Source organism: Lactuca serriola, chromosome 2 (assembly GCF_051521515.1).
Source record: "Lactuca serriola cultivar US96UC23 chromosome 2, Lser_US96UC23_V15, whole genome shotgun sequence".
In the NCBI taxonomy this organism is placed as follows: Eukaryota; Viridiplantae; Streptophyta; class Magnoliopsida; order Asterales; family Asteraceae; genus Lactuca; species Lactuca serriola.
The window spans coordinates 73,656,286-73,682,533 of NC_136409.1; the positions used below are offsets into that span (position 1 = coordinate 73,656,286).

Below are 26,248 nucleotides of genomic sequence, written 5' to 3' on the forward strand. Positions count from 1 at the left end.
GCATGACGCACGCGTACGCCCAGCGTACCGAGGCGGTTCCCACCCCCTATAAAAGGGATGCGAGGGTTCCGAAGAAAATGACCAATTCCTCTCATCTTTCTTGCGTTTTGCCTCGTTTTCCGTGCACGTACTATCCCGAAGCCCCGGTTTCCTTGCTCAAGTCCCGAAGGTCGTTTGTGCTCCCGAGATTCCCGAGAATCCCATGAAAATCTGCTTTCTCAAGTCGAAATTCTGCTCGATTTTCATCTCGCCTTTTCCGATCTTTCAAGTGAGCTCATACCCTTATAATCCACGCTTTTAAATGTTTTATAAATGCTTTTATATGCTTTTAAGGGGGGAAATACAAGTAAAACACACGATTATTATCGTGTGTTATATAAAGTTTCATTATACACTTTTTATCAATGGAATCATATTTGATTTATAACTATTATAGGCAAACTTTCATATGCAAAATATATCACGATAACATCATATCTTTTGAACTGAAAAATGTAGTTATATATGTATAAATCAAACACTTTGTTTATACTGTATGTATATGTGTCCATCTTAGACACTATAAAAATTATACTTTTCATAACAAGTGAGCATTTTACTAGGGATTGCTATACAAACGATACACACTTAAAGAAAACTATAATAGGTATAGTTTTACGAGAACATTACGAACTTTTACATACTAGAAACACTATTTTCAAGAAGTCACTTTCACATACGAGAACAAAAGAACATTTTTACACCTAAATCTGTTTTTATACTAAGTTTTGTGAGACATTAACTTCACGTACGTTCGAGTACACATTTCAAGTCCTGTTTTATATACCAAAATCCCTTGGAGGGGGAGCATGGTGTTTGTGTATAGATCTATACGGGCTTGACAACCCCGCGCCCTGACTGTTAGCTACAGTACACCATTTGGGGTGACAAGCATCAGAACATTCCAACGCCTGAAGAGCGTTGCGTATAGACATTCCTAATCAATAGCATGGTTATAAAAACTCACATGGGGTATTAAAAATACATTGATTTACGGGGTTTTTCAGACGTATTGGAAATTTTATACGTACATACATTTTCTAGAAACAAACATTTGTCTTGATAGAAGGCTACATTTATGCTAGTAGAAAATATGAGATTTTCTAGGAACAAACAAACAAAAACAAAACATTTCATTTGATACAAACGTTGTCATTTAATACTTATGAAACTCACCAGCTTAAATGCTGATCTACTCTTTCAAAACTACTTGTATGTCCCAGGGATTCAGTAATTACAGGTAACAAACAGCTTTTGAAGAAGGGACGCTGTGACGCCAATTTAAATTCATATTTTGGCATCATATTGTAATTGGTTTTGAACATGTACCTTTTAACAATGTAAACTTTCAATTATATATATGATGGTTGTATTGCTTTCTTTACTATGTATTCATTTGTTACGCTGCCACATGAAGTCATCCGCCCCCAAACGTTTCCGCCGTTCCGGTTTGGGGGTGTGACAGATTGGTATCAGAGCAATGTTTATAGTGAACTAAGTATATCGAACCACATAAGATATACAAACTATAAATTCTTAAGGGACTAAGGTTATCTTAGTTTCTTAAGTTGCTTAAATTCATGTTCTGTGTAGCTTAGTGACCACTAAATTATATGAACTTGAAACCTAGTGATTTAGTGAACATTAAATTGCTAGAGCTAGGATCGACCAAAATCATAGTTTAAGTAATAAAAGTAACTAATTTAGCTGTGCAAGAGAACACAATCTATGAACATAATTGTGTTTGTTTAGATTAATCTTACATAGCTTACCTATAAATAATAGCTAATTCTGTGTTTTACTTATGTGAGACCTTACAGAGTAGTTCATGAATTGGTAAAAGATTAGTAAATTTGGACTTAAATTGCTAATTACATAATAATTGGTGACCAACTTAATAATCCATAATTGATTAGCTAAACATAAGAAAGAAGTGGATTCGAACTAGACAGGAGTGTTTTTAATTAACTGGTTGAATATTGTGATTTAAGTTTGTCTGATCTTGCAAAACACCCGACTTACCCAACTATATTATAATTTTGACTAGGTACACTGCCTATTAAGGTAGTTAGGTTATAAATAATAAAATTAGGTGTAGCTATTTGCACGCATCAGTGACCTTGGAGTATTGACTTTGACCAAGTTTGACTTTAGGTCATATGGAGTAATTTGAGTAGTAGATTGAGGCTTGGTCCTTGTTGTTGTATAGGTGACCTGTAGAGCCGGTATTTGGAGCAGTGATCAGTTCAGCTATCTTTTGGACTTTGAGGTGAGTTTTCTCACTATGCTTATGGGTCTAAGGCACAAAGGCTGGCCCACTTGTTGGGTTTATGTATCTTTGGATGTAGTATTACTGTTATGATTATTTTATGTCCTATTATTGCATATGTCGACATATTGGTGATTGGGTTGAGGCAATATGCCAACAAAACCTGGATGGTTGGGTTGGGTTGAGGCGGTAGGCCAACAAACCCCGGATGGTTGAGTTGAGGCCACATGCTAACAAACCCTAGATGCATGTCTTGTATTTGTTATTTTATTGTTGTGTGGAGTATTTTGGGGAACTCACAAAGCTTTAGCTTAAAGTTGTGGATTTCAATATTTCAGGTACTTCAGATGATCGGGGGAAGACAAAGGTTTGATCGTACACATCATCCTTTGAATTTTTATGATTTGAGAGATGTTTTAATACTCTAATTTTTCATGGTATTTTGGAAAACAATGTTTGATTGTTACGTGGTTTTATGAAAATGATTTTGAAAATCAAAAACTTTTACTATGGTTTTTGGGACGTTACAGGTTAAATAAACATTGATAATGTTACAAAATAACACATTGAGTAAATTACATGAATGGTCCTTATGGTTTGGGGTAATTTGCGTGCTTGGTCCCTAACTTATTTTTTTAAACTCGGAAGGTCCCAATTGTTTGTTTTCATTATGTGCTTGGTCCCTACTGTTTGTTTTTGTTACGCGCTTGGTCCCTGTATTACCTAAAAAGACTACTATTTAAATAAGGAAAAATGGTAGGTTAGGTAAGGTAACGTGAGGGTATGAGGGTGTGTTTATTTAAATAAATTAAAAAAAATCAAGGGAAAAATAGTCTTTTTAGGTAAGACAGGGACCAAGCGCGTAACAAAAACAAATAGTAGGGACCTTCTGAGTTAAACAAACAAGTTAGGACCAAACACACAAATTACCCTAAACCATAGGGACCATTCATGTAATTTACTCTAACACATTATAAATAATATTAAAATGCAAATTGTTATATGTGAATGTAAAACATTGTAGCTAAATGTGTATATTCTTATGCACATTGTACAAGTATGTTAATGCAGGAAGTTCAAGTTTAATCTTTTGACTTTGTATAATCTGTCACTTGCAACCCCTATATTTTGTAAAATAATATTTTCCATCATTTTACTTTTTAAAATATTACTTTCATCCCGTCACCTTCAACTTTGTAAAATATCGCTTTCACCCTTTATTTTCTAAACTTTCGTGTTTATCCGCCGTCCCTGTAGTATATATATAATATGATTTTTCCTCATCTATTTTTCTAATACTCAACAAAAACACGTAAAAACTCACCGTGGGATTAATTACTAGTAACAATTATATAGTCTTATAATACCTTATCACCAATTATTGAATCAATAAAAAAAACCACCGCTAAGTTTCAATACGCCACAAGTAATGTGTATTCAACATTAACATGAAACAAAATGAACAATTAGATAGATTGTTTCCAAATTGGGCCGAAACCCCATACACGGGCCGAAACCCCATACACGGGCCTTACCCTAAAGCCCAACCCAAATTCCTAGTCCAAGACATTTATACTCAGATGGCCCATTAAGAAATCAAACACCCAAGCCCAAAAAGGAAGCCCAACACGAAGCCTAAAAGCCCAAACCCTCCCAACTGAGTACGCGTGGCGTACTCAGCTATATGCTAAGCGTAGATGCAATTTGGCTTCTACGCTACATGTACCGACTTGTACGCCCAACGTACTCATCCATTAAGCCAAAGCTCCATTAAGCACTTAATGCTCAAGACCAGGAATCCAAACCAGATATCAACTTATCAAAGAACGTCTAGAACCATAAAGTCATTGACTTGATGACTTTGCATGCCGCAAAAGAACCCAACATCAAAATAAAGAATTATACCTTCACCGGATGGACACCATCTTATGCATGGGGGATTCCAAACCCAAAAGGAGGCACCTTTAAACATCTAGAACCTCAAAAACACCAAGAGTGGCAACTCATAGCTCCCGGAGTGGTACCAAACCACTAGATCTCATTCTTGGGACCAAATTGAACCAAAAACTCATACAAAGTAGATCTAAGACAACATTGAAAAAGATAAAAGCTTTTTACCTCAAACAAGCCGGAAATGAAGCACATAGTCCAGATCCATAAGCTCATCCGTGATTCACAACCTTGTTGGGTTTTAGTATACTACAACATCCTATGGTGCACATAGAACCCTAAATGCCTTGGATCTATGTTTTCACTAATTATACATGCAATGATGTTTCCAAGGTATTAAACCTATAACTAGCATACAATTGACATGAACAATATAATATACTAGATAGGATAACATACCTTTTGCTGTAGCTTGAATCCTTGTTGTATTTGGCCTTAAAGAGCTTAACCCCAATAATGAGGAAGCATCAAATGGAATCACAACACACCTAGGACAAATGTGGCTCTTGAGAGAGAATTTTCATTCCATAAAAACACCTCCAAGCTCCAAGAACTACAAGTGGTGATTTTGGGCAATGGAGCATATATTTATATGTGGGATTTCTAGGGTCATGGATATAACCTAAATCCATACCCATGGGTTTTATGATCCATGGTTCATGTGGCCCAACTCTTTATGTATCCATACATAAACTTAGTCCAACATGGATCACAAGCCCAACACATATAAATATAACTAATTAACATAATTAGTCCCCATAGATTTAATTAGTCTCTTTTGATCACTAAATTAATTCCAAATTAATTCTTGATCAATACTAATTAACTCATATGATTTCATTTTAATATATTATAACTTATAATATATTAATAAATCATATATAACCTTTTCTCTCAAAAGTCCATCCTAACAAATTGTCCTGATGATATGCAACCCAAATGGACCATGTTACTCTCGGGTCAAGTACATACCAATAATATTTATGGGATTAGACATCTAATCCAACAGTCTCCCACTTGGATAAGTCTAAAACTATTATTGCAAGTACGACTCCAAAATCCCGACTAGCAATCATAGCTCTTAAATCCACTGTCGAACTGTGACCTAGTCAATGACATATCCATTAGATAAGGGATCATATATTCCTCCATTCTAGATATCATATGGACTGAGACATAGATTATAATCATTCTCTCTGTCCATTTGTTGTTTCCCGATTTCCGATTTATGATGACTAACTAATTGAACAAATCATATCAGTCCAGGCCCGGCCGAGCACTTACGTTTTGTCATCACTGAATCACCGACCACATATATCGCTTTTTATCCCCTCTAAGGGTAAAAGGAATGGATAAACTTTGACTCATATGCTTGCTCCATGAAGTGATTTGAATGAGCGTGGGTTTAATCCAATACACGAATCTTATTCTAGGAGCACTCATGAACACTGCAACTATGTCTAAATGTCTAAAACACCTAGACAAACTACAAACCCATTCATGACAGTCTTTCCTCAATACCTACTTCCAAAGTATGATCGACTGTGGATGGTTTGAATAATCTAGTTATTCGGGAAGTCAAAACATGCAAAGTGAAACACAAGAATAATACTAATCCTATATGGCCCGAAAACCTTTTAAGTCATATTGATTACTCATTATTTATTGTATAATGTTTCAGATAATCAGCTTAATACTTGAATAAAAACAATAGTTATGCCATGCTCCAAGCATGCACACTATGTTTACATATGGTCGTATCTTTGTGAAATAGATCAATTAACAGCATTTCAATGATGCTCATTTCACAATTCCAAATCCTTATGATAAATGTAAGAATACCATATTCTTAGACATTTACTAAAATATGTTAAATTATGAACTTATATGCAATGATCCTCTTGTAATGACTATGCACAAAAGTTACAAAGACTTGGCAACAAACATTACAAAGTATTCCAATGGAGAGCAATTCCATGGAAGTGAAGTCTCAAATTCAAAGTACATTTCTTTGAACATCCTTCTTGCATTAAGTTTTCTAATCTTACACACATTTAAAGAATAACTTCCACCTATGAAAATATTTCCATATTCCCATTTTGACTATCACTTCTGAACAAGAGTTGCCTCTTTTCCAGAATATGTCAATATGGTCCTTTCCAAAATTTTCATTATACTTCCAATTGTCCATGAGCAGCCAATCTTTGGTAAACCTCAGATTGTCCTCGAAAATTGCTTAATCATTTTAGTCATATCCAGTTCTAATCCTTTTTCCTCTTAATACCCTAGGCATTTGGAAAATTTAGAACGGATAAATATTATAGCACATGTAATCGATCCTATACCCGAAGCATATCTGACACGATTCATGATGTCTTACATAAAGACATGATACTTGACCAGTCTTTTGCTATAATTTTTTATTTGCCATGTTCTCAAAATTTAGACTATGAAGAGGGATGCCGTAATCAGAATAGAATTTTGAGAACGCAACATATATAAAATTTCCTTATGTTGAACCATTCAAACATAACATTCATATATAACCTTGACTAAAGTTGATTAAAATCTCAACTAAGCTTGTAGAATTGGAATGAAGTATAAAATCCTCTCCTTTAATTATAGCAAAACAATTTTTCAAAGCGAATTGAAACCTTTTGTTTTCTATAATTAACATTGCTAACTTTCAATACTTACCATAATTGATTATGCTCCCACTAGCATAATGATTATTATCTTACTAGCATAACACTTATGATCCCACTAACTTTGACATGTATCCAAAAATCAGCTGGACTTCTAGAAATCAATACTTATTGACTTTCTTACCAAAGTTCAGATTTCTGATGCGAGATGCTTTGATAAGACTTTATCAAAATCATACACCTTTCCTTAGATAGCTTACATGTGTGTCTAAACAATTATAAAGAGGGATGTCATAATCATAATGTTTAGACCTTTTGCCATTCTCACTAGTCCATGTTAGGGGTGGGAATCTGTTTGGTTTTTCGGTTTCCTCGAATCGGTTTCTTCGATTTGAAATTTTTTTAGTCCAATTCGAAAACCGAACCAAATCGAATTCAAATTCTCTAGACCAAACCGAATTCTAATTTGGTTTGGTTCGGTTTAAAAACCGAGGAGACCAAATATTTACTTAAAAAATTTCAAACATAAATTAAAATGTTTTTAACATAGAAAACTAAAGTTGCAAATAAAAATATCTAAAGTTTCATACAAAATAATCCAAAGAGTAAATAGGTTAAAATGATTTTTACTTTATAATTAATACTTTTATTTAATATAAAATATAAAACATATTTTTTAAATAATTGACTTATGAAATTCGGTTTTTCGGTTCGGTTTGGTTTCAAATTCATGAGACCAAAACTCGAACCACAAACCAAATTTAGAATTCGGTTTGGTCTCAAACCAAACCAAAAACCAAATTTGAATATGGTTTGGTCTGAAATCATTTTTGGTTCGATTTGGTTTTCGGGTTTTTTGGTTCGGGATCAAATAATTCTCACCCCTAGTCTATGTTAGTGTGTCGTTAATCACAGACGCTGCACTAACGACTTTGAGAATGCAAATATCACAATTGCTATCTACTTAGTGAAAGCATTTCCCCATCATCATTTTCATGAATCGGAGAGAAACCTTATGACACTTAGATTTTATGGTGTATGTGTTTCTATCCATGTAAATTTGTCATAACCTTAATCACAAGACAAGGTTAGTGACAAATCTAAATTCATATGGACTGAACTTGTTTAATCTTAATTTCTTGCCTCCTGGCAACTCAAAGGGCCTACCATTACTTTTAGGTTGTTATGAAAACAATTGAGAACTCATAGAACTCACAAACATAGTCAACTTTTAACTGGAATAGACACAAAAATAAGAATATGTCAACACGATAGGTTACAAACGACAAGTCGTGGGCTAGTGATTAACAATACTCTTGACTAGTTCTTGAAACTATCTCAAAATCTTTTAAGACTCCCACTGAACTCTTGACATATAAGATTCTCTTTGTCAAGATCCATTCCTTGACAAAACAAATATTCAAGAGTTAGTGCGGATTTTTATCAAGTTAAACACTTCACACAATTGATCTTAGTTGGTTTTGTCTTATCCAAGACATCCCAACTTATGAATTTCAAATGCACAAGAGTAAGAAACATTTTACTCTACATTTGAGAAGTGTTACAAGCCTTCTAAAGATTATGTCACTTAAGTTACAATCTTGGAGTATAACTCTAAGACTTGTTTTGGAACGAAGTATAATTGATCTTTTGATTTAACCGTTTCAACAATTCATGATTCCTCTTCTTAGCCATACAAATGCATTAAGATATCCTTAGAGGATCAATTGTGATATGGTTTCATAATCACTAAGATAATCATAAACCAAGATACTAAAGTACTCTCCCATGTCTTTAGATTTGAGAAACTTTTATCTTTCTGCCTAATTTGATTCTTCTCATTCGTTCTGCATTACATTGAATCTTTTCCAATGTTTCAGAATTACACTTAAACTTGTAAGTATAACCATATTTACTAAACTTTTAGTAAATCATAACGAATAGTCTCATCGTTCTTTGTAGTGGACTTGATCAGTGCACTACCAAGTGTACCTGATTCCCTAGTCCTACACTTGACTCACATATACATGTGAACAAGGAATTGATCTTAATTTTCCAAAGATGAAAATTTCCATTCATCATACAATACAAGTTACAAGATTCCAAGTTTCTATCCAATTGAAACTTGGGTGATGAGAATCTTTCCTCATTTGGTAAATTATGACACTACCGCAAATGAAAGAATCAAATCTATTTTCCAATATTGCTATCAATGGAAACATATAAACAACAATTTTCACAAATGCCATTGTAAGGATACTTAAAATAATATAAAATCAAAATTTTGCTTTTTATTAAAAATTGCGGAAAAACTTATCCTTACAATGCAAATACATATGAAAACTATGTTGTTATCCAGTCAACGGCCAACTTCCTCGAGACTTCGACACCCAACTCTCATAGCTTGTCAATGTGTGACTTCATCTCCAAGAAAAATGCACACATAGACCTTACATCTTGGTGTTTGTTTTCCAATAGGGATTGAGTGACCTTGAACTTTTCAAGTCTTTGAATTTGTGGGTTAGGGAGAATAATTGAAAGATGTGAAGGAAATGAAGTATGATTTCCAGTCCCATTAATGCACAACAAAAGGATTAATCTTTCACCTTCATCGCCATGTGAGATATCATATTCATTAAGAAAGTCTTTTCCGAATGGATAAGGAGGACCATAGTTGTCATAACTAGACATCTATGAAGAGAAATTCAAGTTTAGTTGATTTAAGTCCTTAACATAACACCCAATATGAAATATTAAGGCTAGGACCCAACACAATATTTTATAACTTGGAAGAGAGATGCCGTAATCCAAGCTAGAAAATATTTGAAGGTAGGTAAATGACGATTTACCAATTTCCATCATGAAAAACGAAATTTAACATTAGGTTTTAAGTGAATTGAAACTCCTAGATCTTTTGAGATTCATTGAAAATTTTCAATGACATGTTTAAATCTCGATTTTGCCATTCAAGTTTATGACTGGGATGCCGAGGATAACAAACAAGGAGTGAATAACCATGCAAATTAGCTTGGTACACCCAATGTTACAACCACCTAATCAATGTGTCGGTTAGCCATACACGCTCCATTGATCCATGATTAACATCAAGCTACCATTTGCCATACATTGTTAGTCCCAGATTAGTGTGCCGACTCCACTAACGACTTAACAAGGTGCAAAGTACAATTTCATGGGTTAACACCAAATTCACATTTTCTTAAGTAACTAAGATTGAGAATTTATAAGTGTTTAGTTACTTAGTGTTTACCATTATACTTTTAATGAAGGTAGAATTAGATTCCTGTCCTACCCGTTCGGCTAACGACCCTCCACCAGTCAACGAAGCGATGGGTGAGAGTGAACACCCATTAAACTGTCATTTTATAGGTAGTAACCTTATACCCCCTTATAGACCGGCTTCGTGAATAAAGCCTACTTACGGTAAGACTGATTTTGTTCTCATATATATATATATATATATATATATATATATATATATATATATATTAATTTTTAATATTATAATAGTATAACGGTTGAATTTTAACTTTTAAAATTCTAAGGGTTGAAATTAAAGTATACATGGAAGGCAACTTTACAAATTCCAAAACTTGAAAGCAAGTTTTGAAACTTTTCAAAACTCTTGGATTTTCATAACTTATGAGTGTAATTAAGGTTTAATGAAAAACTTTTCAAGTTCCATAACTTGAGGACAAGTTATGGAAAACTTTAAAAAACATTTAAAAAACAAGACTCTTTATTTTCATAACTTACGGAAATTTTATGAGTTTTTAAAATTTATAAATGAGACTTTTGATAAAACTTGAGGACAAGTTACAAAAACACATATTATGAACAACTTTTAGATCAATTTAGATTGAAATCTATTACATAATTTTTTCTATTAATCTAAACTAACTCATAAAAACAAGATAACTCATATCAAACAATTTTCATGTAATTAGCTTAACTATTAAACTAATACAAAAATGAAACTTTTGACAATTATCTTTTGAATTGGATTAGCATGATCATTACCACATCAAAAAAAAAAAGTTTATAAGTTGAAAAAAAACACGTTAAAGATTAAACGTACAAATTACTTTAAACTACAAGGGCCATTCTTGTAATTTGCTTTTCGCCAATAAACATGAAAGCACATATTTTTTTTTTTCGTTGTTAAATGAAACTAGGGAAGAATCCGGCATTGCAGGATTGCAGGGTATTCCATTCTAAAACATGATGTTGATTAAGATTGTTAGTCACTGAACAGTTTGATAAAAAGGAGGATGCTTTATTTGCTTCTTCAAGTTCAAGTTCCTGCACACAACATCCACATTAGAACCGAATCCATTCGTCTTCCAGCTGTCAATAAAAAAACACTCCTAAACACCCACAAACATAGTGAAATAGAAAGATTAAACATAAAAAACTTATAAATTGATAATACCAATTAAAAAAATAGTGATTATGTTTATCTAAATTAAAGTTATTGTATCCATACTTTTTTTTAGAATTATAAATATGGGCTTTAGACAGACATAACTTTTATCAATATTTTCAGTTGAACTAAACAAACAAATATTAAAATTTATTTTTATGCAGTCAATCAGTGCTTTGTATGGCTTGTAGTCAGGTTTCAATTTTTTTTATCCCTTCAACGAACACAAAGATTATAACTTTCAAAGGTGAAACATTTATACAAAAAAGCACTTAAAGTATTTGTCTTAATTATAACTATTTTGTTGGTATATTTGATTTAACATTATTTAACAATTGTGATTGTTTTAATTACTAAAAGTTCTAATTAGTTAATAGTTGATTAATCACACAAGTACATTGTCATTTCTTGTGTTTAAAGCAACTCTAATATAGCTTTCTATTTATATGACATTGTTATAATTGATATATTTCTCAAAGTACAAAGTTGTATAAGAATAGATAAATGAATTGTTTGTCATCAAATTAAAAAAAAAAAAGATAAGAAAAAAGACACATTACCAGTTGGAACAATTGCAACAGCAAAGTCATTATTTCCTGTAGTGCTGAAAGGATAGGGGCAGTTTTGTCATTTCCCACAAACTAATCAGCAGTCGACTTGGGTATAGCTTCATTAATGGGTGATATTTATAACTTTCATATAATTGCCCCTGCACATCAGACCCTGTTAATACATTAGAATTTTAAAATTTGGATCAATTTAAAATCTTTTTTTTTTTTTGAATAATTGAAGTAAAAGTTGAAAATGGATCACTAAATTCCACACAATTCACAACCATAATCAAACACTCATCAAGGAAAACCTTAACTACAAAATGTGAAGTTACAAAACAGAGCGAAGAAGAAAGAGGGAAAAAAATTAGATATTTCTGAATCCCAAATTATTTTTCTTTCGTTGGTTTCAGTGAATAATTCATAAATATTATCTAATTAACTAATTAATTTGGTCTAAGATTACAAATTTATTTGAAAAAGAACAAAATCACTTGCTTTCAAACGAATTGTATGAAGACTTTTCAACTTTCTAAATTTTGACCAACAAAGTCATTTATTTGGGATGTAGGAATGTTTTTTACAACTATATTAATCATTAAGATCACATATATCATCTGTTTATGGTGCATACTACGTGATAGTGTATAGATAAAACTAACTTGATAAAGTCTCTAATCTCTCTATCACACTGTGATTGCATTGATACACCTGAAATCTTTTTGCAATAATCGGAAGCATAAGCCTTCTCCAGCCGAAGAACAAGCCGTAATGGAAGAGAAGAAAAAACAAATCGATTGCAGAGAGAAATCGCCTGTAATCGAGACTTGTTGAGTGTGGAGTTCATGTCTGCGATTGACACAACAGACCAAAGAAAAAAAAACAGCGACAAAACCCTAAATCAACAAAAATAAAAAAAGTAAACACCTGGAGAAGAAGCAGCCGCTCGTTTTACTTGTCCCCATGGCCGACTTTCAATCGGAGGTGCAGCCCTGTAGAAACCGGGATGGTTCCAGAAAATGTATGTGACCGAAGATGGTCCTTGACTCAAAGAAGAAGCCTCCGACTGTCATCTCATTATCTCATTGTAGCCCTCAATAATTCTCTTAGGGCTAGTTGATTATGGGAAGAATCTGACCACCATCCATTCACCAAATTAGGAGGCATAGTCTGTATTGTATTCCGGTGGATAAAGATGGAGCAGAATTATTACCAGAGAAATGGAATTGCCCCCGAGAATGGGAAACACAGAGAAAGAGAATTAAGCTGGAATGGGAAATGCGAGAATTAAGGTGAGTTCCTGTTTGGTAGAACTGAGAATCTACATTTGAGAATTATTTCTTTTGGTTGTATTAGTCAATAAAGTGAAAATGAATTTCTTTTATCATGTTTATTCATTTTCAAACAACATTTTTTTTTATAAAAATACATTTAATGTACACCTTAATTAGTCAAAATATGCATCTTTTATGTTGTTAATTTTTTTTATTTTAATATTAATTGTTACTAAGTAATTTAAATTCTAATCAATTAATATTATTTTTTTATACATCTTGTATGTGAAAACATATGTCTAATATAAAAGAATAACTTACAAAGAGATTTGACAGAAATATGGAAATCATACTATTCAAAAAGACAAAAACTATGCGCAATGTAGGATATATGCAAACAATATAATTCAATATTCCTAAAAACTAAAAAAACATAACTATATCTAATATAGAATGTGCAAAGAGTCAACTTCAGTATTCGTAAAAGCTAAAAAAAAACATAACTTAAATTAACCTAATCATGATATTGATCCATCCCCAATCATTTCCATGTAACAAATCTTTTCTTCTTCTGTCATCTTAAAAAACGTCCGGGCACGAAATTGATCTTTGCTAAACATGTCAATCGTCTTAATTCGCTGTTTGACATTGATATTTGGCATGTTTTGTATATCTTCGATAGCTTTATCTATCATATCACATGCTTCCTTATTTTCATGCCTACCTATATTATATATTGTTTCATTAAGTTTTTCATCAACCTCTTTGAAAGTCTCTTTCATTTCTTTCGCTGCATCCTTATAAGAGCTTTCTGTGTCATCCGTTGGAGGCCTTTTGCGTTTACTGTTGACACGAGCAGTTTGTTGTGTCTCTTCAACAATCTTTTCCAACCCTTCCACATCAACATGTGAATTTTTTTGTGTCTCTTCAGTCACATCTTCACCAAGATCAGTAGCTCCATGACCAGTAGCTCTATCATTCCCGAAGATTTTACATAGGTTATCAAATTGAGGAAATGGTTTATCGCAAAACATGCAGCACCTTTATGACTCTACAAGAATGGCACAAAATTAATTGGTTTCTATTCATTTACAATATGTTTTAATGATGCTAAAAATACTATAAATATAATCATTATAGTACCTTTATATACTCATCCCAAACTTCAGCATCGACAGTAACACAACATTTATCCGTATCCCAGCCGAATCTACTCGTGTTTGTTCCATATACCATGTCGTGCACGGTGTTGAAATGGTTTTTCGATGTCTTCATCCGCGATTTAATATGAGGCTCTACTTTCAAACCCGAGTTAGGAAGACTTGCATCTTGTAATTGTTGCATTGCCTTTAAATAACCGGGTTTGAATCCGTTGTTGGCACCACCATACTTTCCGGATACATGTAACTCCAACAATGCTTCAATTAACTTTGCATCCTCTTCAGCAGTCCATGTGTGTTTGTTTCGCCCTGCCATGTCTACAAAAAAATTTACATAATAGATGCTTGAAATAGTAATTCATCATAACAATCATAACAACCTTTGTTTGTGGTGGTATAACTCAACCAAGACTTAACCAATTAAGCTGTTTTTTTATTCTAAAACGTAGACAAGACAGGGGAGTGCAGTTTGGAAAAAAAAATCGCATCATTCCGAGCATTTATGAAGCTTTTATGATGGTTTAAAGTTGAACAAAATTTAAAAAAAAAAAAAGTGTTGAAATATAATTAAACAATTATAACAGCCTCTGTTTGTGGCTGTATAACTCAATAAAGACTTAACCAATTAAGCTATTTTCTTATTCTAAAACATAGACAAGACAGAGGAGTGCAGTTTGAAAAAACAAATCGCATAATTCTGAGCTTGTACGAAGCTTTTATGATGGTTTAAAGTTGAACAAAAAAAAGTGTTGAAATATAAAACAATCATAACAGCCACTGTTTGTGGCTGTATAACTCAATCAAAACTTTACGAATTAAGTTGTTTTATTATTCTAAAACATAGACAAGACAGAGGAGTTCAGTTTGAAAAAAAAACCGCATCATTCTGAGCTTGTAAGAAGCTTTTATGATGGTTTAAAGTTGAACAAAATTTAAAAAAAAAGTGCTGAAATATAAAACAATCATAACAGCCACTGTTTGTGGCTGTATAACTCAGTCAAGACTTAACCAATTAAGTTGTTTTCTTATTCTAAAACATAGACAAGACAGAGGAGTGCAGTTTGAAAAAAAATCGCATCATTCCGATCTTGTACGAAGCTTTTATGGTGGTTCAAAGTAGGTAAAAATTCAAAAAAAAAAAAAAAAACTGCAATTGTTACACCTTCCATTGTACTGTGAACAATCTTACTAGATTTTAACATCAAAAGCAAAATTCAAACACATTATAAATAGTTGATCTTTGCAAGACTTTAACACAAATCAAAAAAACAAAATTCTTTAAATTGGAAGAATTGATATCAAGATTAATGGAAGAATTGATATCAAAATAAACAATCAAACCTTGAATTGGAAGAACTGATATAAAGATTAGCAATCAAACCTTTAATTGGAAGAGGATAATGCCAAAATCACCAAGAATACGTGAATAGAACAACAACTTCGATCCTCGACTTTGATTTATGTATCAGATATATAGGGCAAAAAGGATTGGTTTTGATCACTTACGTGGGCCAATTGCATGAAAATCCTAAAGCCACATTTGAAAAATCTTGATCGATTGCAGGTCGTGAGGATCGAATGGGGGGCAATTTGATTTTCCCCTTTTTTTTCTTTTGATTCTCGATCACGCCTATATCTTCATTTCTCTCCTTTTCTCCTTAAAAAACAGAGAATATATTTGATGGAAAATGAATTGATTTATTTCTCAATTCCTTACTTTTTTTTTTATTAACCAAACAAGAGAAAATTCCTTTTCTCTGCACTTATTTCCCTGTACCAAACACCCCCTAGAAGCTACAACTCCTTAATTTGGAGAATCGACCGGTTGTCCTCCCACATCAAACGCCAGATGCCACTCTGCGGATTCTCAAAAGTCGATTAACATGCATAGTGACGTTGGGATGGATGTGTACCACCAGACGGATCAATTTCATTACAGAAGGCTAAGGAAGTGTTGGTGGTTCTTCGGATTCACCATCGGCAGGCGTCATCTCGGAAGTGTAGGGACGTCGTAGAAGGAGAGCAAGAACGCCGACAAAAACCCACAAACGACGTCCATGGTGATGCGATGGTTCCCGACGGCAGCCCAACGGAGGCGACGTGACTGCCAGGGTTGGTTTTGGAAGAGTGTGGGGAGAAATCGGTTCTGATGGAGTGGCAACGGAAATCAGAGTAGAAGCAAAAGCAGTAGGTGTGTGGAACGGTGAGGTAACATGGAGTGGGCGGTGGAAGGATCGAGAAGTGAAAAGCTGTAACTCGGAGGGTGCTTGGGTCAAAAAGTCTTTTTGTAATCAGGTGACTTTTCAAAAAGACGTAATTTTCTCTATTGTAAAAGTAGGAAAAGTCAGGATTATCAAATATCTTTTTGATCTTTAGAAAAAGATAAAAGCGAAAAGGTCACTTTAAAAGCTATGCCAAACACCCTCTCGATGTCATATAATTGAAGCGGTGGTGTGCATACTAATCCCATTGTTATCAGTTAAAAGTCGATGGGAAAAATGTGATATGGCAAAGGAGAATAAGGAGGTAAATGAAAACGTAGATAGCAGCTTCAGAAACATGTAATCCACTATATTATTGAATTATTGAAGAATTAAATTCTGTACCACACAAAAGAGAAAGAGAGAAAAAAACAAGATCAAAGAACTGTTCCATAAAGGGCTTTAGAATTAATCTATATATAATTATATATAATTAATATAATTTTTTTGAAATATTAGACCAACTAATAATCATTTTCAACAAATACGATAATTTTGAGAACATTTAACAAACTCTTTTTCCTTCTTGGAAAGTGATGCACAAAAACTAGAGAAATATCTGTGGTGTAAATGATAAATATTACATCTTCAAGGGTGTAAACTGACATTATCCTTCAATAAAGCAATCAGTGGGGCTGTTGATATATTGGGCTTCTTCATCACAGTTCGAACTACTTGTTCACAAACACACTTTACAAAACAGCAAGCATTAGCACAAGCGCATCTCATCTAGTAGATCGAGGTACGTTTTTGTTGAAAGATTTTCTCTTTGTTAAAGAATCACCTGTCTTAGTTGTTTTTGTTGTGGATCTGTCGATCCTTGAGTATATATCTGGAAAAAAAATGTTTTCGTGGATTGTTTGTGAATGCTCTACGGATAAATTCAACTAAATGTTTAAATGGATAACTATGTCTCCTCGATTTCCTTCTTTTGATTATTAAACAATGTTTGAGGAATGGTTTTCTTAGGACGGATATTTCTATGTAGATATCAGTTCTAGCCCTAATAAATCCCCTATTTTTCGAGGCACGCTATTTCTTCTCATCTTTCTCAATTTTACACGATGGTGAAGAGTTGAAATCAACAATCTGTTCCCGCTTTCAGTCAATTTAAAGAAAACAAAAGTGAAGTTGACAAGGGAACACATTCTATAATGTTAATTATCTATGGGTTATACATGATATTTGACAAAAGATACTTCAGCAAATTAATATTGAAATTATCCATGGATTTTGTATACTAAGTAACAACTTTTAACAATTTCATCCCTTTTTTATATCTGTTACATGGTTTGTTTTGCAGGTCTATGTAAAAGCTAGAATATTGAAAGATGGAGGATGTTTTTGCAATGATTAGTCCTATTGTTGAATCATTAATGGTTCTTGTCAAAAAATAGCTAGGGTATCTCCTTTCCTCAACAAAACATGTTAGGAGCATGAATATTGAAAGATGAGGTTTGTATCTGCAATCATTAGTCCTATTGTTGAATCATTAATGGTTCCGGTCAAAATACAGCTAGATTATCTTTTTTCCTCCACAAAACATGTTAGGAACATGAATATTGAAAGATGGAGTTTGTATCTGCAATCATTAGTCCTATTGTTGAATATGTATTTGCAATCATTAATGGTTCCTGTCAAAAAACAGCTAGGTTATCTCTTTTCCACCACAAAACATGTTAGGAATATGAATACTAAAATGAAGCAACCGGATTGTACAAGCCGTGATGTCAAAAATCACATGGAAACAAACAACATAAGTAATCTGGAGATGCTTACTCGTGCTTGTGTAAGAGGGTGGTTAAAAGATGTGGAAAAGATTAAGGAAGATGCTCAAATCGTTTCAAGTATAAGGAATGGATGTTTTAACTTGAAAATGAGGTATCGAGGAGGAAGGAATGCATTCAAGATTATAGAGGAGATGGGAAGTCTTATTGAAGAAAATAGTAAGATAATTTGGAGTGATGTTCAAAAACCTCTTGGAAAAGTGAATTCTCAAAACGCATCTACTTTAGCATTGTGGGATGGTGATGCCCAAAATTACTTGAAATTGAGAGAGAAAAGTTTTAAAGATGCACCCAAATTCCTTCAACAAGATCACACGAGCCAAGTGATAGCCCTATATGGAATGAGAGGTGTAGGGAAAACCACAATGACGGAACACTTGAAAAAGGCTGCAGAAGATAAGAAAATGTTTGATTGGATCGTGAAGGCGGTTATTGGACAAAAGATTAACATGTTATCTATTCAACAAGTTGTAGCAGAATATATAGGTCAATCTCTAATAGAAATGAGTATAACAGCAAGGGCTGATCGTCTTCCTATAAGGTATGGGAAGATGTTTGAAGGACAAAAAAAGGTGTTAGTGATATTAGATGGTTTTTTGCCCCTTGCAGTTAAACTCATTGAGATAAGCTATACCACCTATTTAAAAGAAGAGGAGAAAAGGATTTTTCTGCTTTGTGGTTTGTTTCCTGATGACTTTCATATTCCAATCGAGGAACTCACAAGAGACATATCTCCATACATAAGCAAGCAAAGATCATGCATTTTAACACACCCAATGTAATTGCTATCGATCAACAAATTTGTATTTTTAAGATTCTGCACACATGTTTTTGTCTTGTCTTTTATCTCCAACAACAGAAACATCATTTAACATACGATTGTTATTGTTAAATGATGTTTCTGCTGTGGGAGATGAGAGAGACAGAACAAAAACATGTGTGCAGAATCTTAAAAATACAAATTTGTTGATCGATACCAATTACACTGGGTGTGTTAAAATGCATTATCTTTGCTAGCTTTTGTGTTAGGTAGAGTTGCTAAAGGTGTCTTTTCATGGATAATCAACCATGGTGATATTTCAAAGTGTAGTAGAGCTGAGATGAGAAAGTCTTACAAAACAATTTCTATTACTTGCACAGGTTTGTCTGAGTTTCCTAGTGACTCAGTACCCAAGCCCTATCACACCCAAGCCCTATCACTTTTGAGACTTATGCATGGAGATAAGTCTCTTAGGTTTACCGAAGAGTTTTATGAAAAGATGGAAAATCTTGAAGTTTTAGCATATGAAAAAATTCTCAGTTTTGCTCATTGTGGCATCTGAAAGTTACCATCAACAATTGGAAAATAGAAGGAGCTAAAGTTTCTATATTTGGATAGTCTACCGAAGTTGACTGCTCTTTGCAACACTGCTAATGTAATTGAGCTACCACAGCTAGTGGAGTTGATACTTGATGGCCTTCCTGATTTCACTAGCATTTATCCGGAGAAAACATCTGCAACATCTTCTATGTCCAATAATATCTTTGCAATTCAATTTATCTTGAACAAAGGTACCTCTATACTAGGATTGTCTTTGTAATGAAAGTCTCTACTTCCCTATTGATGTTCAACATATCTTAATTATTGTGCAGATGCTGATTCCTAATGCGGAGATATTGTTAATTGGGAGGATGAATAAGCTGAAAGAGATATGGCCTTATCAATTTAGTAGTAGTGACGAAGTTGATACTTGCATGTTGAGAAAGATTGAAGTGAATCTGTTTCAAACCAATCCCATGTCTTTGCTGGGTTATCTGGAAGAGCTTCATGTTATTTATTGTGGAAGCATTGAAATGTTATTTAAAATCGAGATGAGTTGTGTTTGTGAAATTGAAAAACATAGTAGCAACTTGAGACACATTCATGTATATAAGTTGGGGAAGCTAAGAGAGTTGTGGAGGATGAAAGGAGAAAGTAGCCATGATATCCTGATCCGCATGAGATGTCATTGAACTTTCTATTTCTATTTCTATTTTGATGTTAGAGAACCTATGTATATGTGTCTCTATATAAACACTCCCACATGTGTATGTCTATGTGTAAATATGTGAGTGTGTACACACACACACACACACATATATATATATATATATATATATGTGTGTGTGTGTGTTTGTGTGTGTGTGTGTATCACACTACAAGAAATTAATCAACTCTACACAATTCTTTGGATGTATTCACACTTAAAGTTGTATAAGATTATTAACTTACATGAAGAAATGTGTCCTGACAAATTATTTCTAAATTTTTACACTTTAATATATGATAAAAAAAAAAGTTAAAACTCCAAATTTAAAAACGTGGAAAAATTACCTATATAACTACACTTTTAAGATTGGAAAAGTAGGCTTAGATTGTGGAACTCTTTTAACCATCATATTATTATTTTTACATATTTATAAGCAGGTTGTTTTTGGTTACTTCTCTACACCTATGGGCTTGTGTTTTTATTATATTTAACAATATTAACTTCAATTATTATTATCAAGGTTGTAAAAATCGTTCGGCGGTCGACTGACGATAAACGATTAATCGGAATAGGTGGGAATTAATTGGAGATTAATCGGGGACCTTTAACTATTAATAAAATTATTTAAAAAAATAATATTCCCTAAAAAACTAAGTATTTAAAAATTTAAAACTTTAAAATTTTGAAAATTTTAGTTTAATATTTTAAAATTTGAAAGCTTTCAAATTTGAAAGTTAAAAATTTTGGTGTAATATTTGAAAATTAAATTTTTTTGAATCTTTTAAAAAGTTCCTGCCTATGACCGCCGAGACCGCAAAGCCCGATTTTGACCAATTTCAGCCAAGCACCCTAATCATAATCGGTTTAAGGCCGCCAAACTATTAATCGCCCGTTAAGACCGATTTCTGCAACACTGATTATTATATATTATTAAGATTAAGATTAGCGACCACATTTCCATTAAATGCAAAGATTCTACATATTTGATCTATTGATCAAATGAGTGATCACCCAAAATTATTTATATATGGTAAAAGAAAAAGCAAATTACAATTTTGTTTCTTGTGATTACATTGTTTCATAAAATTTCTTTGCAGTTTTAGTACTTAACTCATGTTTTCTTAGCATTTTTAGTCCTTACGATCAACTTTAACATCTTGCATCGACCCCCACTTGTCTTACAACCTTTTCACTTAAGTTTCACATTTCACTCATCTCAAAAAGTACAATATCTTTTGGAAACAAGTTTTTATGTTTTCGATTGAGAGACCATGTTGTATGCATATCATACAAGAAGGATTGAGTAAGGACTGTTAATAGCAAAAACTGATACGAAACCTAAGGAAGATTGTGAAATGGGAAAGAGGTGAATGGTGGTGGGCCCGTAGGGCTACGTATAGTTATAAAGATGATTAATAATACAAAATATAAAAAGGCAAAATAGTCATTTAATAAGTCTTGAGAAACTTAAACTAATGATGTGAGTAATAAACCATGAAGCACCAATTAACATTGCAAAATACTTTAGGGAAAATGACTCTTGAGGGTAATTAACTTTTGCGTTTGTACTCATTTGGTCCCTTTTCTTTTTTTTGTATTCAATATACCATCGAACTTGTTGTTGGTGTTTACCATAGCCCTTTTGACCGGCTTTTGACCTGTGATAGTCGGTCAAAGGGTTATGGTGAACACATACAACAAATTCGATGGTATATTGAGTACAAAAAAAAGGAAAGGGACCAAATGAGAACAAACGCAACAGTTGGTTACCCTCCTGATTCATTTTCCCTTTACTCATTTACAACAAATCTCATATCATCTCCTACTGATATTAATGACTTTTATGAGATTTATTCTTGCTTCTCTTCAAAACATAACCTACGAAAGGACATTATTCATACATGTATAACTTTGTAATGCACTTGAATATTTATTAGGGGAATCTTGACTAAGCGAGCGCATTTCATGACTACATTTACATATCCAATCAAATGATTTATCATATCATGGATTCTAAACAAGTCTACAAACGAGTGGAATCACAAGTGCTATGATTTTTGAGTTTATTTAGCTTTAAGATCGAACTCATGGGATAAGATACAATATCAATATGTACAATATTATGGTGTATTGTACATATTGATGTTGTATCTTATCCCATGAGTTCGATCTTAAAGCTAAGTAAACTCAAAAATCATAGCACTTATGATTCCACTCGTTTGTAGACTTGTCTAGAATCCATGATACGATAAATCATTTGATTGAAATGTAAATGTAGTCATGAAATGCGCCTGCTTAGTCAAGATTCCCCTAATAAATATTCAAGTGCATTACAAAGTTGTACATGTATGAATAATGTCCTTTCGTAGGTTATGTTTTGAAGAGAAGCAAGAATGAATCTCATAAAAGTTATTAATATCAGTAGGAGATGATGTGGGATTTGTTGTAAATGAGTAAAGGGAAAATGAATCAGAAGGGTAACCAACTGTTGCGTTTGTTCTCATTTGGTCCTTTTTTTTTTGTATTCAATATACCATCGAACTTGTTGTTGGTGTTTACCATAGCCCTTTGACCGGCTATCACAGGTCAAAAGCCGGTCAAAAGGGCTATGGTAAACACCGACAACAAGTTCGATGGTATATTGAATACAAAAAAAAAAAAAGGGACCAAATGAGTACAAACGCAAAAGTTAATTACCCTCAAGAGTCATTTTCCCAATACTTTAATGGACCTAAACCAACATAAAAAAAAAAAGCAGAAAATTACATAAACACATGGACCATCCATGATCTATTCAAGGTATCATTTCTTGTAAGTGGATTATTTTAATATTCAATTATTTCTTTAATTTCTTTTTCTTTAGTATTCTCTTTTGCATATATAACTCCATAAGCTAATTCTTCTGAAGCTGGAAAAACAAAATATATTACTACATACCTGATTTTTTTAGTTTAATCATTTTCATAGATCACTAAAGTGATTTATGATAAGCATGGCTTTAAATTATATCAAATGCGTATTTTATTCTGTTTTAGTTAAATTAACTAAAATGGATGGTGGATTAGACCACATTGTGAGTGAAAGAAAAAAAAATTGATTGATAGATGTACATAAGTCATATCAATTTATTCATAATTTTTGGTTAAGTAATATGAAAATGGAAAAAGTTATTTTATTGATGTCTTTTTTTTTAATGTGTTCTTTTTATTGCCTAGTTTGCTAGTTTGGCTTACTAAAATTCAGTTTGTTGTTTAAAAGTTTTTTTTTTCTTATATGGAACCAAGAATATGAAACTTTACCTAACTATATGTAGTGTGCCAACTAAAAATATATAAATACAGTTATATGTGACAAAAAACTCGCATTTAGAAATTTTTTTTGATAACAGAAGTGTTCTATTTTAAAATATTAAATCGAAGACATTAAACAATCTTAGAGTCAAACATCAAGATTGTCAGTTATGAGAAAATCTTGACAAGTAAAATTCAAAGTCGAAAGAACAATGCTATAATTAGGTGTATCTTCAAAGTACATACAAGTAAAATTCATAGTTATAAATCTAAGTGAAATATTTGTATATTTTATGGTTTATATCATGCTTGAATTTGTTTATATCTCATATTTAATGACTTTTTTAGTTTCAAAGATGAGACTAACCATTATCATGACCGCCATGCCCATTTCCAGTGTCATACTTTGATTTTGCACAAGACACACGTGAAATATATGTTGATTGAGAAGTGGAAGATGAAAATGGTATTTTGGTCATTTGACAAATCTTCTGCACTATCATCACTTTCATGTAGGCCTGACAATTTCATACACGACACGAACACGATACGAGTTTTCCGTGTATGTGTTTTAGAAATGCGTGTTTCGCGTCTATTCGTGTCTGACACGTATTTTAAATTCGTGTTCGTGTCTTACACGTGTCAAACACGAATTTACATGTTTAGACACGTATAAAACACGATAAAATTCGTGTTGACACGTGACACGTATAAACACATATATATTTTAGGATTAAATTTTATATGTATAAAATACTAGGGACCGATTACGTAAAACATAAAATTGTGTTTATTTGCATCTTATTGTCATCCTAGCTAAAAAGACATTAAAATCGTGTTTATTCGTGTAACCCGGTTAAAAAACGTGTCTATTCGTGTCGTGTCATGTGTCACACGAATTTTTTACGTGTCGTGTTCGTGTTTGACACCCCAAACACATTTTAGAACTCGTGTCGTGTTCGTGTTTACCAAATTCGTGTCGTGTAAATTCGTGTCCGACACGAATACACGACACGCAAACAAGGATTGCCAGGTCTACTTTCACGTGACTCTAATGGAGTCCAAATACCACAATCTGATTTTTCTTTATTCCTACACCTTTTATCCATTTTTTCACCATAAATCTATCATGAACTGTATCTTGTAAACCATTTGAATCCTTCAAAAGTGGGCTCATATTTTGCGGCCTAGGTGGTCTTTTATCCTTATGATTCTGTTCTATTCAGATTGATTTTCTCTTGAATCTTTCAGAAGTGGGCAAACATCATGGTCACTCGATGGCTCCGAAGCCCAACCACATACATACAACCTTAAGCAAGACACTTAATTCACTTTCGCTCGCCTAGTAGAGCCCTTGGGCTATGTTCTTAAAGAGGATATTTTTGTATGCAGTGAAGGCAATTATTGTTACACAAAGATAAAATGGGAGAAGAGATGACCGAAGATACAGTAGAATGAAGTACTTGATGCATTCATGGAGAATCGATAAGTTTAGATTAGTTGTTGAAGAGTACTATGGAAAGAAGTTTGAACCTCCAAAGGAGTTGCCCTAATGGGAATTCAAAAGCCACCTAAGACGGAATAAACAAATTAGTTGTTGGTGATTTTAGTGTCACTATGTCATTTTATGTAATTGGAACTAACATGTGAGCTAACAGGTTTCATAATTTGTACTCTAATATATGTACGAGTATGTGCGGAGTGCACACATGTATAGGATCGAATTAAGCAGGTTCGATGACAAGTTGGGGGTCCGGGGGCAGTGCCCGTAAGTCCGGGATTTCCAAAGGGGCAGCACCCTTTGGCGGGGTCTAGGGGAAGCGCCCCTAGTGGGGTCCAAGGGGTAGATTTCTTGCCTGGTAAAACTCACGAAATTCGTTAGTTTTGGAAACCATTGATTTCCTCATAAAATTTCGGATTTCCCTGACTTGCTTCCAAAGCAATCCATGACGGCTAACCCTAAGAGGCAAACCCTAAATATTGTTAAGATCCAGGACATTGAGAAAGTGTGTGAACCCTTGTTCCACAGCTGGAAATCCAAGAGGAAATCTAAAGAATCATTTGGCGACTTCACAAATCGCGCCGTAAGATTCATATCTATTTTCTTATTAAACGGCCAAAATGCCCTTGTTAAATGTTAAAATAAGTAAAAACAATAAGTTCAGTTATATGTATTTATGATGAATAAATTTATAATATTTGAATTAAACTAAAATTAAAACATAATTAAGCTTTTTATTATTGAATAACAATTTAGGATTTGAGAAACTTCAAGAAATAGTGGACAAATGGGAAGGTGTACCAAAATCATCATCACGATACTACTTAAAGTTTTTCACCGATAAAGAAACATTTGAAGATGTGGATGCACTTGCAAGGGTTGCGAACAAGAGTGCTCATCAATTGGCAATGGAAGTCATCCATAAGTTTGCTGCTTCACAGCAAAATGGCAAAATCCAGTAAGTAACATCTCACCATCACCTACTGAAATGGTAGGAAGGAATAAGAGTATATTTTGCAACTTTATATTATATATGATGCTCTAATGTGTTTCAATTTAGGCGTTGATTCC

General features: G+C 33.2%; 1 protein-coding gene, 1 long non-coding RNA gene and 1 pseudogene across 5 annotated transcripts; 1 reads left to right on the plus strand and 2 right to left on the minus strand.

The window, feature by feature from the left end:
* Positions 1-10,982: 10,982 nt before the first annotated feature.
* Positions 10,983-13,218, minus strand: LOC145086399 (uncharacterized). Of its 2 annotated transcripts, none has more exons than XR_013700425.1 (4): positions 12,823-13,218; positions 12,558-12,709; positions 11,905-12,053; positions 10,983-11,223 (listed from the first exon to the last, which is right to left on the minus strand). It is a non-coding gene; the product is annotated as an uncharacterized LOC145086399 (long non-coding RNA). The 2 variants fall into 2 exon arrangements; XR_013700424.1 differs by having other exon boundaries at positions 11,905-12,067.
* A 279-nt stretch (positions 13,219-13,497) lies between these two features.
* On the minus strand, positions 13,498-16,677 carry LOC145086400 (uncharacterized; annotated as a pseudogene). The gene is made up of 3 exons (XR_013700426.1): positions 15,711-16,677; positions 14,313-14,647; positions 13,498-14,220 (listed from the first exon to the last, which is right to left on the minus strand). The product of XR_013700426.1 is annotated as an uncharacterized LOC145086400 (transcript).
* Positions 16,678-17,168: 491 nt separating this feature from the next.
* LOC145086401 (putative disease resistance protein At1g59620) lies at positions 17,169-20,662 on the plus strand. 2 transcript variants are annotated; one of them, XR_013700427.1, is made up of 4 exons: positions 17,175-17,332; positions 17,894-18,045; positions 18,387-19,928; positions 20,010-20,662. XR_013700427.1 is itself a non-coding variant. In XM_079024151.1 (3 exons), the coding sequence occupies exon 2, from the start codon at positions 18,041-18,043 to the stop codon at positions 19,157-19,159; it is 1,119 nt and encodes a 372-aa protein (XP_078880277.1). In that variant the 5' UTR covers positions 17,169-17,332; positions 17,894-18,040; the 3' UTR covers positions 19,160-19,928; positions 20,010-20,662. The 2 variants fall into 2 exon arrangements, 1 of the variants encoding a protein (XP_078880277.1); XM_079024151.1 differs by having other exon boundaries at positions 17,169-17,332; positions 17,894-19,928.
* Positions 20,663-26,248: the final 5,586 nt, after the last annotated feature.